General features: G+C 46.5%; 1 protein-coding gene across 3 annotated transcripts in view; it reads right to left on the reverse strand.

Moving 5' to 3' along the window:
* The window catches only part of LOC122381553 (cyclic AMP-responsive element-binding protein 5-like), a 122,602-nt gene that overhangs the window by 18,759 nt on the left and 86,032 nt on the right, over positions 1 to 17,811 (reverse strand). For all 3 annotated transcript variants that reach the window (XM_043365855.1, XM_043365856.1, XM_043365854.1), the window contains exon 11: positions 2,772 to 2,950. In XM_043365855.1, the coding sequence (XP_043221790.1) occupies positions 2,772 to 2,950 (179 nt within the window). The remainder of the gene's footprint in view (positions 1 to 2,771; positions 2,951 to 17,811) is intronic.

Here is a 17,811-nt window from a genome sequence, read left to right on the forward strand (position 1 = left end):
TCGGAACATTTAACATCCCTGCTTTGAAAGAGCACTATTACACACGTGTAAATGATCGCTGAAAGTGTTCAGTTTCGTTTAAGGATCAAGCAGACCAACTGCCGTCCGTCCATTCCAGCTCACCCAATTACACTATCTGCGTTGATTGGTGTTCAATTTCGAGCAGTTCATTTCGACAGCTTAATTTGCCATTCGCCCACACCTTCAGGAGGAGATCAACGGGCGTCGGGCAGCTGCGATTTCACAAATCGGTCGGGTCTATGCTATGAATTCGGTCATGACTAGCCTTTACAAGCAGCCTTACTCAGCGCACGCAATCGTCTTGGATAGCTTCCAATCAGCCGACCAATATTGCCAGTTTCAAGTTATTGGTAGACGTAGAGGTATACATACTGAATGCCAATGATTTCCTATATATCATGTCATTCAAGCACGCAATAATTCAAATCTTCCTGTGGGTTAGGCTGACTTCAGTGAACAACTTGCAGATACCTACGCTGGGCCTGAATGGAAAAATTCGGACCTTACAATTATAAGTTATATATATTGAGCGTTTTGTAAAACAAACATAATAAGACATATTCATCGAGCAGCTGAGCAGCAGGCTCTACGCATGATAGGTAAGGAAGACACTGTCGGTTCGTTTTATGTTTCTGTACTTGGTAATTTGAGAGATAACAAATTCGTAAGAACCGTAGCAAAAGCAAAGATCACTTTCAACCCACATTCATAAAAACGAATGTAGCCTTCCATCAGACATTCCTTCAAGCATCCCCGACAAAATCAATGCCAGAGCGAGCAGCGAGTGCATTGATGTGCAAGGCAATTTGTCGAATGAACTCACCGGCCGCCATACCACAGACGAATGAGCTCACAATCCGAACAGCAGTGAAATCATGAGGTCGCCGAGGTTGTTCCACCCACCTGGTGATTGATTAGTCGGCAATCACAGACTACATGGGTGTCCCCGCGGCACGATTGCACCTCTCCATCGACGACTGTCCCCTCCCTCGGGTGTACGAACCAATCGTGAAACGGTCGGCCCACGCAGAACTAGTGAAATGCTGGGCTCCGTGCATGGACAATGGACGCTGGAGAGTGAACAGTCGGCATAGTTATGTTCAACGATGCAATATATACAAAAACACTTGTATTGGATGTCACCATCCATAATAAATTGGCTTGATCAAACTAACATTTTAAGTTAAAAACTCAAACTGTGTAGCTCGGCATATTTTTGTTTGATTTCATATCCAGATTTAACAAAGTGCTTTCCACATTTGCGTTCATACTCGCCTACGACCTTGGCGTGCGGACCATCATTTTCTCGTCACAATGCGCGACCAATCGACCAGTTTCGACGCACCTACTCCGGCAGCGGCTCCCTCCCGACCAATCCACTCACCAGACCCGTCTGCCCGCTGCTGACCCACCCCACGGCGGGCGGGGGCGGCGGCGGGGGAAGCGGCAGGCCGGGTCCAGTCAACAGGCTGATGCGATTACCGCGTGGGCCCGACAAAATGGACCGACCAGCGCTGAGAGTCGGCCGCCAGTCTGGCCATCGTAAACAGCTCCATCGCGCCCGATCGAATACGCAGAGAGGCGCTGGTGGCAATTACTCCGCTAAATGACATCATTTGGTGTTAAACGATGGAATGGAGAACGACTTAGTTGAGTTGCATCACACCAGACTGGTTCATTGAGGTGAGTACAGATCCTGATGTTTTAGAATCGAGCGGGAAAAGGTCAAACTTGAAAATAAATGTCGGCAGTCGAAATAAATAGATATCGCATGTAACAATGACAACTTAAAGCAATGAAAATTGCATGTTTTGCGCGTGCAGATTGCCCAAATCGGAGGTGCAAAAGATGCAATGGTAATTGTTGGTATAAATAAAAAAGTTTATGATGCCCTAATAGTCAGAAAAGGTCCGTCACACTCAACTGACTTCAACTGGCTGCTGCTACGCCTGCCAACCAGACCGTCCTCTCATATATCGAGCGCCGGAGTTCGGACCTGCGTCACCGCATTCGATGCGCTACCAGGTGACGGAACGGACATCATTATGAGATAATGGCGGCTAAGCATCTCATTGCTCTTTTATTTGCAATGAGCCTAAAGTCTAAACGCTTCCTATGATGAAAAAGTGGTAGGTTCGTAACTACAAACGCACTGCGCAACATTGCTTTGAGCAAGCAATCGGTACTTTCCGAGAAGCCTTTGATTTGACCCGGACAACGACGACAGAAGTACCGAAGACAGGACGAAAAAAAACGGAGCATCAACGGAGAAGCAGCCTTGATGAATGTCAGGATAATTTCACGCATGCATGCATATGTATAAGGATCTACTAGCAAAAAGCATCGGTCTGGTGTAAAGCTTTCATTCTTTTGATTAAACAAATTAAAAGCGTTTTCTTAATAGAGGTATACTCTTTTCTTGTAGAATTGGATTGTTTTTCAGATGAACAGCGGACCACGTACGCCCTCCAAGCGTGCCATCTCAGAAGGGCATCCGGCAATTTACAGAAGGGCACATCCGGCAATTTACAACTTCAAAGTCTACGAGACTCCTATTGTGCGTTCGTCCACTCATTCAAGCTATGAATTCAGCGTTAATGACAATCTGGGTGCTAGAGACCGGATCAAACGCCGAGATGACCCTTACAGTGAACGTCGCTCCAGACGGGCAGAGCCGGGCGCACTTTGAAGCACCGACGGCCGACCTATGCTCGGCAAATAACCTATATCGGGCCGAGACCGACACTCACCTTTGAGTCCCCGCGAGACGTCGCAGTCGCGGTGCTGGCCGAGCACCAGTTTCAGCTTGGCACGCAGCTCGGCGTTCTCCTGCTGTAGCTCATTGACGCGACAGTTGAGCGCCTCCATCGAACTGGCCATCTGCTGCTGAGCTCGCTTCTTGCGGGCGCGCCACCGGTTAGCCGCCGCTCTGCAGGGGAGGAGGGGGCGGGGGTCAGTTCAGCCACACCACAGGGGAGAGAGGGAGCAGCGCGGGCAGCTCAGCCTCATCACAGGGGAGAGAGGGAGCGGGGAGGGTCAGCCACACCACAGGGAGAGGAGGGGAGTGGGGGCAGCTCAGCCTCATCACAGGGGAGAGAGGGAGCGGGGAGGGCAGCTCATCCATACCACAGGGGGAGAGGGGACGGGGTAGGATCAGTTCATCCGCAACACAGGGAGAGAGGGAGAGGGGAGGACGGAGGTCAGTTCACCCTGTGTCATACAGCAGACACACTGTCAGAGACAATACCACACCTTCAGCAAAACCACGCAATGTATTATTGGAATGGTTCTGTTTCAGTTTGATAATGGCCCGTCGGCCAAAATACCACATTTCTTTCATTTATATTAAGTGATAATATTCAAGGAAAACGTCAATAAATTATTTAACAACTTGCATATCATTGTAGGAATATATTGCAAGGTACCTAAATAGCGGAGCTGGGCCACAGAAAATAAAAAGGAAGTTCGTTCTGAAGACTTCGAGCTGGTCAGGCCCGAAACTCCACGGTCCCATCAATAATTCCAAGTTGACGGGGGAATTTCGAAGCTAAAGTAAGTCCTGCCCACTCCCAGCATAGCCGAGCACTCACATTCACCGAGCAGTCTCACTCACTGACTTCTGACCGCGGCTGCTGCCATTAGCCGCAGACGATCCTCGCCAGGAAACATACACCGTCGGACTTGCTTTTATTTATCTAATATTTATCTCCTTCGTGCCTACGGTAAAGTGACATTATTCAAGAGAAAAATCATTCACAAAAATACCATACAAACCGCATCAAAATGTTAACCCGAAAATCGACACTTTGAACGAAAAAATAAAGTCTGGAATGGTGAAATAGTATATGCAGGAGAAAATGCCTTGTTTGCGTTTTGTTCCTCCAAAATACACCCGTAGCGTTCCTCAGTTTATCCCTGCTACGATTTTCGGGTGTTTTCTTTCAAACAACAAACGCATACAGTACACCGACTTCACCAGCCGACTTCACCTACGGCTGCAGCCGTAGCGAAAAGCGCAGCCATTAGCGCTCCTGCAATATACAGTATTTTGGCCGGCGGGCATATCCAATGACTGCATGCGTGCGATAACGCACAGATCCATTTAAGATGGGACGTTCCATTATTCGAGACAATGGTTCGACTCCACAACCACACAGTGCGTGTGGCGCACGGGAATAGAGTTCCGAACACGGAAAGCGCACAAATGGAGACGCGCTGAGCCGAAACGAATGCCGAACACGACAAGAAAAGGCACTCTGCATTCTGCAATCCTACTGGAACGGTTACTCATGTTTCACAGTTGTAGTCAGTCCAGATTGTAGAAAAAAGACGGAACAGATAATGGAGATATCAAAACTCTCAAAACACTATCAAACAAAGGATTCTGTTCAAATAACTGTTTTCACGGCTACTGAGAACTTGTTTGTTGTCGGTGTTGCATCCGCAAGAACTAATCGACATTTCGCGTCTCGCTGAATGCAAAAGGCCAGGGTGAGTGTCTGGTGTTTTGTGAATAAACAGTAAACTTATGTAAGACCTCCTTTGATGTAGATAGATGACTAGGGTTTTTGAGCGCCTGGACTGAAACTTTGACGTAGCCTAGTGCGTAGATTCGTTAACTATCTATCCATTGCAAATAAGTGGGAGTTCTGAGCAAAAGCTTGTTGAAATCATGCCTGGCAGAGATTTGAACATATAACACGTCACTTTTTGAAGATAATTGGTCCATGTGAACAAACCTACATCTTCCCTCTCTTATCCTCCCACCGCTCGCCACTCCCCGTCCGTTGCACAACACCGTGCTAACGGGAGCTCCGCGCCCGGGCACGAGTCGGTTGGCTCACGTATCGCCCGGGTCCCACGCGTCCATAGAGGTACTCGGTGACCGTCGACACGATACACTGGCCACCTGGAGTATCACACGCCCCGGAGATGCGAGCTGCTTGATATGCCAGTCGCCGCAGCCCGACCCTCCCTGGGGCGGGCAGGCTCGCGCCGCCAGCAGGAGGGGAGGGGAGAGGTGTCCCGACCGGCCGGAGTCGGGCACAGATGCGGCATCCCACGCGCCGTCACACGAGCTTTTCTTGGAGGTTCTTCGTCGGGAAAGCAGACAGCCCGTCGCTGGTCGGTATACACTCTGTTTTCCAGACAATGTACTGGTGGCATGTGTTCTTGTTGAATGGCCGGTAAAATGCGTCATCGAGAAGTGGAACAAAGTAAGCTGCAAACTAAACTTGCACCCGTACCTATACCAGCTTGGCTATCTCATGCATCAGACCCAGTTTCAGCCCCTCTGGCATCGCTTGGCCTGGGGCTGTCTCTCAGTAACAATATCAGTCTCAGGCTTTTCAGACTGCCCAAACCCCCAGCTTCAACCCTAAACTCGTCCCAGTCTCGGTCCGACTACTTTACGATCGGTATTGACACCAGATCTTTATCGGCCTCGACGGCATCTCGTATAGCCGCCGGTCCAGTTTATGCGGCCTGTCTGAGCCCAGCTCAGCTGAGCTCAACTCAGGCTCAGTCCGTCTCAGACGATCGACTTCGCGCCGCTATCACACACGCTCGTCCGATCTGCTTGTAATACAGCAGCATACGTCGCGCCAAGCTTTTATATTTTTTCCGCTGCAGTCGAGAGCGATCTAACACGTAGTCGAACAGTGTGCCTCCCTACCAGTGCTAATGGGATGAACACTCAAGACAGTCCCAGCTACGCGGTGAGTATCGAGGGACTCGGACCCGTCGTCGCCGGCTCAGTTGCCCGAGTTTACGTGGCTCCAATGAGCTGACTGAGCTCCTCAGCGGCAGCATGGAACAGCTGAGCTCGCTTTTACCGAGTACGCCTCGCGCCTGGTAAACGGAATGACCAACTGACCCGCGGCCTAGGTCACATGACAGCTGTGTCGCACTGCCCGTGATGTAGAGATCTGCACGGCTGCAATTTTCCACAGCCTAGCCGCCCCGCAGCCGTGGCTCCACAGCCACAGCCGCCCACAGCCGTGGCAAACTGTGGACAGCCAGCCGTCAGCCGGCCGTGGATACTTTTAATGAAATGCAACCAAATGGTATATAGGTACTTCGCAGTTTTTAGATTAAGCAAATAGACAAAAGCATATTGCAAGGGGCTGTAGATTTTCAAGCTCATGATACATACCTACACAAATTGTTATTCATTAAGCAGACGTCTCACGAGATGCCAGATCTGAAACATAATCTAGCCTGACCTAACCTTACCTAACCTACAACCTACAAACCTAACGCCTACAACCTACAAACATACAACCCACCAAGGTATATAAAAACACTAGGTAACACCGAAAAATTCCTTCAACATGAAGGCAACGGGTTCAGGTCTTGACAACTAGTGCTAGCATGATTTGCAAGATACTTGCTACGTAACTACTTTACAGATTTTCCTAATACTTTGCTATTACTTATGTTTCGCGATTTAATAAAGACATATTTTTAGTTATTTACATATATAAAAATCAAAACGTCTGTACGTATGTATGTATGTATGTATGTATGTATGTAACGCGTCAGTCACGCTTGGCGGGCTATTGCTCCGGAACGGTGCGGGCTACGGAGGTGAAATTTTGGGCGCAAGTCGGACGCGTGCATCTGTTTGTCGTATCAACTTTTCGAGGGGGTGCGTGCGGCGGTTTGCACGTGGCGGGCGCATCTTTGCGGAATTTTGGGCCGCGGCCGGCGCCGAGCAGACGGCACGCGCCTTAGGCTCAGATTGTTCGCTGCGAAAATGAGGGAAAACAGAGTCGGAGGTCGTTGACCTTTGGCAATGAATACCGGAACAGAGCACCGCCGGCCAGGAGGAGACGCTAAATTTATTCTGGCCATAACTCGGCCGCTACTGGGCCGATTTTTATGAAACTTGGTTTATTACGCTGCGCGTAATGCTGTCCCTCTTTACGCTGCGCGTATTTACATATATAAAAATCAAAACGTCTGTACGTATGTATGTATGTATGTATGTATGTATGTAACGCGTCAGTCACGCTTTAAGGGCTATTGCTCCGGAACGGTGCGGGCTACGGGGGTGAAATTTTCGACGCAAGTCGGACGCGTGCATCTGTTTGTCGTATTAAATTTTGGTGGGGGTGCGCTCGGCGGTTTGCACGTGGCGGGCGCATCTTTGTGGGATTTTGGGCCGCGGCCGGCGCCGAGCAGAGAGCACGCGCCTTAGGCTCAGTTTCTTCGCTGCAAAACTGGGTGAAATCAGAGCCGGAAGGTCACTGACCTTTGGCAATGAATACCGGAACAGAGCACCGCCGGCCAGGAGGAGACGCCAACTTTATTCTGGCCATTACTCGGCCGCTACTGGGCCGATTTTATTGAAACTTGATTTATTACGCTGCGCGTAATGCTGTCCCTCTTTACGCTGCGCGTAATGCTGTCCCTCTAGTCCTCATTAAAATTCGTTCTTGCCAAGAAATTTGTAATTTCACGGTATGACATCATGCCTTCAGGAAGCCTCGGATATCTCAGTATCTAGGCAGTGAACCTACTTAATTCTGATGTTTTTAGAAATGAAATTGATTTTTGCATTCTCTTGATATGAAATTTTTGGAAAACAACAGAAAAACATTAAATTATCGCTTTTCAAAGTGCCATTTTGTGCTTGATAAGAAGTGATGGCCCTTAGACAGAGCGTTCCTATAAAAAATCTAGAGTGAGCTGGCCTCTATAAAAATTAAAATTAGCACCAGTATTTAATTGTCTGTTAGATGTTAATTTTCATTAAGCTTAAGGTTCTACGGAAAAAGGCGAAATTCGCCCCTAAAGGCTTCAATGTCTGAATGAAAAAAGGCACTATGGTAAAGAGGTAGTTGAAAAATGGGAGGGAGCTGGCCTCTACAAGTTTTTTTTTTTTTTTCTACGCCGCCACCCATGAATAGGTGACCAGGAGTGCGCCCTCCCTCTATCCCAGCGACACACAGAACCTTACGTTAACACCAGACCAAACTTAATATGACAAGTCGCGGCACTCCCTGCTAAGAGTAAGGAAAAAAACAAAAGAAAGCAAATAGCTGTGGAGTGAGCATGCTGTTAATATGTTAACATAAGAGAAGCAAAGTGGTCACAACTGCAAACAGTTAGTGACTGCCCTCCTACACCCCTGAAACGCCCACAGATATACACTCATACAGGGTAATGTTAGTGGGAGGAAGGTGATAGAGGGGGAGCAGTCATACAAATAAAGTGGATGGTTGAAGGTGATCTTTCTGGTCAAATTCGAGCAGGATCAGTTACTGAACCCCTGCAGGGCCGTCCAACTAAGCAAGGCTTGTTGTCGGACAGCCCACAGAGGCCAGTTCCGAGGTGACAAGTGTAGAAATAAAATTTAATTAAAATAAATAAGTCAACAGAACACAATCGGGAGGTAATGTCAAGAAACGCCAAGAACGAAAGACAAAATGTAAAATAAAAATAAAAATAAGATAAATTTAATCAAAATCAAATTAAGTTTAAATCAAATCAAAAAGAAAGAAAGAAAGAAAGAAAGAAAGAAAGAAAGAAAGAAAGAAATCAGAAATAGGAGGTAACGGGTAATAGAACTACCCAATAACCAAGATGATTTTCAATTACATTATCACACGAGGCATATCATCATGCAAACTGAATTGAATGAATCAATGATACTGGTTAAGAAAGAAACTTTTGGAGAGCTTTTTAATAACTGATTTCGAAGCTGGTACTGTAGAAAGTCTGGGAAATAAAGGCACCATAATTTTGTTCCAGACTCTGGGCCCGGCCCACGATAAAGTATGCGTTTTGTATACTTTGTATGTAAATGATTCATAGAAATGTTTAATGGAACGATTTATTCTAGTAGGTTCAGATGTTACAAAAAGCTCTGCAATAGCCATTGGTAGGTTTCCACTAAGTTTTCTGTGCAGTAATAGCAACATTTGCTGTTGCCCAATATCCCTAAGTTTAAGAAGTTTGAACTTCTTGAATATTGGTGCAGTATGTGCCAGTCTTGGCTGTCCATCAATTATTCTTATAGCACGTTTCTGAAGTTTGTCTAATTCATTTAAACTAGTTGGGTATGTATTTGTGTAAATGAAGCAGCAGTAGTTAATATAACTAAGGAAAAGAGAATGATACAGTAGCAAAAGGTGTTTTGTGCCCAAAAGGTATTTGAGCCTATTCATTATTCCGATATTTCTCGATAATATTATTTGGAGTTTGGCTATGTGTGTTTTCCACTTAAGGTCATCATCAATAAATACACCAAGGTACTTAACAGTGTTTGCACGAGTAATTTTAGCACCATCAATTTGAATTGTTAGTTCACAGTTTGTTGGTTGATTACCATATAGCTGATAGTACGTTTTATCAGCATTGAGGGACAACTGGTTAGAAGCAAACCATTCAGCAATTTTAGGCATTAATGTATTTAGTCTGGCTTGAAGTGCATTTCTGTTTTCACCTTCTATGAAAATGGCAGTATCATCAGCATATAAAAGTACAGATATGTGTTCATCACATATGGATATAAAATCATTTATGTATAATATAAAAAGGAGTGGACCCAGAATAGACCCCTGAGGTACTCCTATGTTTACCGGAAGAATAGATGATTGCGTATCATCGATTTGAACGCATTGAGTGCGTTCATTCAAGTATGATTTTAGCATCAAGTATGCTTCATCACATATGCCATATTTATGCAGTTTGCAGAGCAGTATCTCGATATCAACTGTATCGAATGCCTTGCGGAGGTCAAGGTAAATTCCACATGTGCTTAGGTTGTTTTCCAGAGCACTTAAGATTTTTTCTTGGAGAATTACGATAGGCATGTAGGCAGGGGCGGCGCCACGGGTTTTCGATAGGGGGGGACGGGGACCGAAAATCGAAAATCCCAAAAGTAGATACTGATCGTGTATGCAAAAAAAAAAAAAACGAGGCACGTAACGCCGCGAAACTTGGCAAGGCCCAAAACACATCGAATAGTGCATCCCGTTTCCAAACTTATCCTAGGACACCTAAGATCGATCACCTTTTCAAGCATCCTTGCCTCTAAATTAAAATTTGCAGTCTTGCCAACTCAAAGCTGGTTTCCTACAAGCTGCGAATTGCTTAGGTATGAGTAGCAGTGCCAGCTACTCTTACGTTTCGTACTTTCAAATTTTCGATCTTACGTCTGGTCAGCTTCAGGGCTTCACCATCATATAGTCATGGAGGAAAAGTGGGAATGTCTTCTGCTCTGACAAGTGCGCCAAAATTGCAATATAATTTCAGAATCATGACATCACCACCTGATCCATATGCAACGGGCAGGGTGCAGCTAATGGCTAGCCGTCAGTGGTCATGTCATCGGTGGTCACTCAAAAGGCCATGCTAGGTCATGGAAGGTCACCAGCCGTTATTTGATCACACTTTCTGATTGATTTTACTTGCCAAGAGCTTTGCGGGAAAAACGAGCGCATGCACCGTTGAAAAAAATGAGTGAAAGGGTCTCAGGTCCGGCGACCTCTGCAGGTGAAATGCCCCAGGGTAGGATTCCGGTGCTTGTTGATTAACTTCGTCAAAAATGGCAGTAGAGCTGTGATGTCGGCACCATTGTGTTCGTCATGATCGAGCTGGCGCGACCTGCATCGTTCTCATATTCACCCTCCAATCGTAACAACTACAGCAGGGATTGGCAAATGGCGGGGCACTCCCTTTGGGAGGTAATGAAGGTCTCTGGAAACATCATCCCACATCCCTTTAGCATTAGTGGCTCTCCTTATGGAACAGGTTTCTTGACTGGTCTGTTTCACCCCAGAATTCAAAGACTAGTCAAGGTAAAGCCGAGCGCACCACAGTGAGCACAATTTGATAAGCTGGTGTATCTCAATTTTCATGTAGAACCTTTCACGTATCACGTACCTAAAACCCTTTCGTGCACTCATGCAAAAGCAACTGCCATGTTTCAACAGCTGGTAATGGCATTTTCACAGCCGCTGACGTAAGAAGAGGAGGGATGGGGGGCTCGATTAGACCCCCAGCCGTTCGGCCGCCGACCGAACTTAGTTTTGCAGAAAAAAACGAGTGCTATCGAACCCCTTGACGAGAGGGAGCCGATGCTATATCCAATTATAAGGTCTTGGGCTACTGCGTGCTTTTTTGGTCCTGCCTGTGATCTATCCGAACACTTCTCCCCACAAGTGCTGGGGTTAAATGGCATAGATTTCAAATGGTTCCTGTGGTAGAACTGCCATGCTTGAATTTGACTAATTAGGAATGGAAAATTTTCATATAGTAACGGAAATCTATGGAATTTCAGTGAACTTGGTTTTATCGGCAATGGGGTCTGGCAGTGGGGTGGGGAGGTAATAAGTAATAACCCTGCCTGGCGCCCCAAAAAGGGGGCACGATCCCCGAGGCCCTGCCGATCACCTTATAACTACAGGCATCACAGCTCCACACCTTTTGCAGATGGCCAGGACCCCCTGCGATGCATCCCAACAGCAATATTTATTCAGAACCTGCCTTGATTAACCAACGATGCATTAAATGCGACGGATAGCTCTATAATGCATTATTATCAACTATTGAACGGGCCTCGCCGATAGGGGGGTACTGTACCCCCCTAACTTTCGATAGCGGGGGACCTGTCCCCCCCGTCCCCCCCGGTGGCGCCGCCCATGCATGTAGGTACTCATACCTTGTCTAAAACCAAATTGATGATCGCAAATTATGTTATTTTGAGTTAAGTGTTCACTTAATCGAGCATAAATAAGTTTTTCTAGTAATTTCGAAATGACCGGGAGTAAAGATATTGGGCGATAGTTATTGAATAACTGTTTATCCCCAGTCTTATAAATTGGCTTTATAACAGCTCTTTTTAATGAGGTGGGAAACACACCTTGGAGAAGACAGAGATTCATGAGATGAACAATCACAGTAATTATTGATGTGTATGTTGATTTAAATATCTTTGTATTTATTTTGTCATGACCACTTCCAACATTGCGCATACTATCCACAATATTTTTCACTTCATTTTCATTTGTGGCAGATAATTGTTGAAGTGGTGTTCCTACAAAGTTAGGAAGATAATCAGTTGGATTGCTTTCAGTGTCTCTGATCTTACTTTTAAGCTCTTTTCCAATGTTGGTGAAGAATGTGTTAAATTCATTAACTATGTCCTTAGTGTCATTCAATAAGCCGCTGTTGGTTTTGAACGCATCAGGCAGTTTTGTGTTTTAGTTTAGTGTTTAAGTTGTTGATTGAGATAGATTAGCGTATTCACTTTCGATTGATATACCTCATTAAGCATATGGTTTTACGGAAAATGGCTAAATTTGTCGAAAACTATCTCGTTTTTGTTATAAACCGTATATTAGAAATGGCGACGTGCGCCACTTCCGTCGCCGACGCCATTTGGACGCCATGTTGCCCGAGATTTGAGCGCTTGTACGCCTTGGCTTCTAAATTTCAAGATGAATATTGACGGCAGAAGACGGCGTTGTGCATATGGGGGGCACGCACTGATTTCAAGTGAGTCGGAAGTGCCAAAATTGAACAAGATTGGTTCCAAGTACGTTTCGAAGTCCGTCATTCAGGCCCTGGGAATGGGTGACCCTGGCAAGCTTGCTGGACGATACCTGTGTCATAAGTGTATTTCCTATGGCAGGTCGCAGATGAAAATTGTTCAGGTGAGATTACTTGACTGATGTGTTGGCTCATAGCTGGGCTCTCCATTGATGTTTGCAGTGTGAATTTACTCTTGTGCTGTGCAGATTCACAGGAATTTGTATCAGTCTGGGAGCCCGACTGGAAAAAATGCACGCTTTCGTCGAGAACTCGAGCGTAGTTGGGCGTTTGCGCCGAAAATTTTCGGCGTACTTCGGCGTAAATCGACGGCTTGCGCCGAAATTTTCGGCGTACTTCGGCGTAAATCGCGAAAAAAACCGTCAGGGGGGTGGCACCAACCCCCCCCCCCCTCGGCCGGCGAGGATTAAATGTCTTCGGGAGTTAAACATCTTAAATATCACTTATCTTGCCTCGTGTTCGTCTCAGGGTATTTAAGTCATGTTCAGTGAACCTGATTGTGACTCTCCCACGGCGGGAACAGTTCACCGGTCGAGAGTGAGGTTATGGATTGTCGGATTCCCTAGTTCAGATAACGTATGCTATCGTGTGCGTATTGACCGTTGTGATTCCTGTATTTCCGGCGTGTGGTTTGCGAGCGGACGCTGGCAATCGGTCCCACGTGGCCTGGTATCTGCCCGATCCCATCGGCCGTGCTTGCACCACGCCTGTTGAAGGCCCCGTCAGGCGTCAGTCACCGGTTGGGCACTACTGCTGATCAGAGCCGGGCAACAAAATAAAGGTTACATTATGGAACATGCCAGTGAGTTTGTGAGTCAGGAGATTTTGTGATAGCGAACGCTGGTGCTCGGTCCCGCATGGCCTGCTGATGTCTATTGTCTGCCCGATCCCGTCGACCGTGCCAACAACCGTCTGTACAGTAGTCACTGGAAGACAGCCACACACACATGCCAGCCCCCCCCCCCCTCGACGAAAAGTGCGTGGCTACAGCCTGCAGCCATCAGTAAGCCTTGAAAATTTTAGGCGCATGAAGCATGGCTTGGTAAAATAATTTCGGCGCATAAACCCTTGCGCCGAAATTTCGGCGCATCACCTCCGCCAAGAACTTCAGCGTAGTGGAGGCATTTTTTCCAGTCGGGTCTGGGAGGTTTGGTCAATCAGTCATTTTTATCATATGCTATTTTTGTCACATGTGCTAAAAATGACAACGATTCTGCTATTTTTGGGAGCGATCCAGTCTGCAAAACGTGGCAGGGTTCGACAAGATCTGGTTGGGGCAGACACATGCTGCGTTCGGATGGGCGGTTTCGTTTTTTCATCGGGGATCAGGTACTCTCTTTGCAGACGTCACCCGAGCTGCCATATCTATGTCTCACTTGCGCAACAATTGTCTTTTCATGGTTAAATATATAACAAAACATATCTAACCTGACCTTACCTTACCTACAACCTACAACCTACCAACCTACAACCTAACCTACCAACCTACAACCTAACCTACCAACCTACAACCTACCAACCTACCTAACTGGATATGGCAGCTCGGGTGATGTCTGCTAAGAGAATCCCAGGGAATATTCCTCAGACCGTTTGGGCAGGCTTCTACGGAGAGTGCGCAAAAACTGTAGCCACTAGGTATATCTCACTCTGCATTTTGGGTCCGCGCTACTTGGAGATACTCCTTAGTCCTTTCTAGCCTAACCAGTTACCAAACCAAATCAAATCAAACAAAACCAAACCAAACCAAACCAAACCTGACCTAATCAAACTCATAAATAAAGCTGGTCCTGTAGCTCAGTCGGTAGAGCGTTGGACTCCGCGAGGTGAGAGCTCGTGTCCCGGTATGACGGTCCGGGTTCGAAGCGCGACGGGCGCTCGATGTTTATGAGCCTCCTGGCGGGTATGGTTGCGGTTGGTGGCAGGCCGTAGCCAGGCGAAGTCAGTGAGGGGACCGGCCGTGCGCGGCTATGTGCGTAGTTAAACTTCTGACTCTAAATTCTGCCATGCACCAGGAATTGCACGATCGGAGGGTAGAGGGCAGAGCCATCGCAACGAGCTCTGCTTAGCGGTGGCTCTGTCCTTGAGAATCCTTCCATTCAAAAGGTTCGGACTAAATTTATAAAAAATAAATGTGCCTCCTTATAATCCTTATGATGGTTGCCGTCCGGCCAAATGATAACTATTACGTACCTAATAATTACCTAATACCTAATGATTACTTTGCTTTCTTTCAACATCAATTAATGACTATTTTGTTTTCTTCCAGGAGAGCCAGCGCCATTCCGGATCTGAAAATGCTCTGCATGTCAGCATTGTCTGGTGAGGATTACCAGCAACTGATAAGCACTTGGTAGTGCTGCCAATGTTTGCCATTGATAGTGTTTATATCATAGAGCTTTGCCTTTCACTGTCAATTGTTGATTTCTTTATTTGGGACACATTTCTATGCTTTGCCATCTGATCTTTTTGGCCCCCCTTTCAGACATACTATGCTACCCAGTAGGTACCCTTATGGAATGGTTATGTATCTTACCCAGTCACTAGTCAGTAAGGTCCTTTCCACATATCTGGAAGTAATCTAAATCCTTTCACTTCTGCACATGCAGGGGTCACCCTGTTGCTCACTTGTTTTACAGCCCTATCCTGATTTGCCATCTTTTTGGCCACCTTTCAGACATACTATGCTACCCAGTACCCTAATGAAAGTGTGGTCAAAAATATTGCAAATCAGGATAGGGCTGTAAACAAACGAGCGACAGGCTGACCCCTGCAGAGTCCTTGTTGGAAGCTGGAACTAACTGAACTCAATTAGTACAAGACATGGAAGACATCAAATAAATAACAAATGAGTATGAAATGTATTTCATTATCCATTGATATTTATTTAGACAACTTAATAAATGACGTTGAATGAAAGAATTATGACATTTCATACTCACTCGTTATTTATTTCGAGACCTTCACCTTTGACATCTTTGTTAAAGGGACCCTCCCACCTTAACATTAGATTTGAGTTGAGATAGCCAAAATGGGGTCCCTGGCTCACAATTACTGGTTTGAGCACTCACAACATCGAGAAATGCCTCAAATCGAAAATATCTAATTTCAAAGTTGCAGCACTTTGGATTCAGAGGGGCTAATGCATTTGATACCCCTCTGAATGTGTGACGTCAGCGCGCAGATCTAACGATTTTTAAATGTTTTGACTAAAACGTTTGATAGCATGCGGTGGTATATGCTGCTTTGCGCGCAGCAAGTGCCGCACTTTCAGCTGCCAAACTATTGCTTCCAAATAAAGTCGCTAGGAACAGCGGAGATCCCAAAAAGTAAACAAAAGTAAAAGTCTAATATCTTGAAAACCGGTGAATATTTTTCAGTGAAATTTGGTAGATATTCTTTTTCGCTTTTTCTGAACCGAGCGACATCACTGTCATGCCAATTCATTAACTTGTTTGAAGGTGGGAGGGTAATTTTGTGTACATTTGCAAATATGTTTTAATCCATTTTCCTCCTTTCACAGGAGATTGCAATATCCTAATCAATCACTACCCTCTAATGACCAACGGGTATATGCTCAGCACATCATCATATCACCGTTCCACACACCATCACATTACAAACATCATCACGCACCAATTAGTATGCGTTTCTGCTCTGAAATGGGTACATTTCAATGCTGTTCACAACCATTAAATCACATGTTCAATCCACTCCTGTTCGTCTCCTCAGTCACCCGGAGACCTTGACCTACTCCTGGTCCTCTACGCCCGCCAGCGCCGCTTCGTCTGCGGTGCCGACCAGCGCCGCTTCGTCTGCGGTGCCGACCAGCGCCGCTTCGTCTGCGGTGCCGACCAGCGCCGCTTCGTCTGCGGCCCCCGCCAGCGCCGCTTCGTCTGCGGTCCCCGCCAGCGCCGCTTCGTCTGCGGTGCCGACCAGCGCCGCTTCGTCTGCGGTCCCCGCCAGCGCCGCTTCGTCTGCGGTGCCGACCAGCGCCCTTCTGCATGGTACCTCGCCTGATGTAGCCACGCAGGGCGGAGAGTGGAGGTGAGCTATTACTGATTAGTTTTGTCCAGGTAAATTCAGAAATATCATGTTCATGCCACATCATCAGAGTCGCCTCACCAATCAACATAATATTTTCAGGGATGAGGGTCCAGGGGACCCATTTGTATTTGTTCTCACTTCTCACCTTGTTTCTTTGTTGAATCTGTATCCCTTAGTCTCTTTACAAACCAAACTATGTACTTTTTCATGGATAGAATTGCTATATGCCATGGGATGTACAAAAATGCAACTTTGTGCCTAGCTCTAGGCTAATAAGAAGTGTATTTCATTAAAATATCATGTTTTGTTTGTATGTTGAATGGTTTGCATATGAAGATAATTTCCAGCGGCTGCTAATATGTTATGCAGCCCTCTCCTTTAAGTGACCATCCCACCTTAGCATTAGTTTTCAGTTGAGATAGCAAGATTGGGGTCCCTGGCGTGCAATTACCGGTTTGGGTACTCACAACATCGAAAAATGCTTCAAATCGAAAATATTTGATCTCAAAGTTGCAGCACTTGGATTCAGAAGGGCTAATGTTTTTGAATGTCCCCCTCTGAATGTGTGACGTCAGCGCAGATCTGACGATTTTAAAATATTTTACTAAAACGTTTGGTAACACCTGGTGATATATGCTGCATTGCGCGCAACATCTGCCGCACTTTAAGCATGCCAAATTAGGTATTGCTTCCAAATGACGTAGGAACAGCGGAGGTCCCAAAAAGTAAAAAGTAATACAGCAGCTGGTCACAGCTGGACCAGTGGCGTGTGTTACATACACGCGCTTAGACAATGTGTACACCCTTCCTAAATCTGGTTGGTTTCTTTTCAGGGGATTGTGTTTATCTATTGGTCATCATGCATCAGCAGTGTGCGTCCATCTTGTGCTCCACTGACCTAGGCGCAGTTCCATGCTGTTCATTGCCATGCAGTCCCATGTTCAATCCACTCCTGTTCGTCTCCTCAGTCACCCGGAGACCTTGGCCTACTCCTGGTCCTCTACGCCCGCCAGCGCCTCTTCGTCTGCGGCCCCCGCCAGCGCCGCTTCGTCTGCGGTCCCCGCCAGCGCCGCTTTGTCTGCGGTGCCGACCAGCGCCCTTCTGCATGGCACCTCGCCTGATGTAGCCACGCAGGGCGGAGAGTGGAGGTGAGCTATTACTGATTAGTTTTGTCCAGGTAAATTT

Source organism: Amphibalanus amphitrite, unplaced genomic scaffold (genome assembly GCF_019059575.1).
Source record: "Amphibalanus amphitrite isolate SeventyFive unplaced genomic scaffold, NRLGWU_Aamphi_draft 000122F_arrow, whole genome shotgun sequence".
Classification (NCBI taxonomy): Eukaryota; Metazoa; Arthropoda; class Thecostraca; order Balanomorpha; family Balanidae; genus Amphibalanus; species Amphibalanus amphitrite.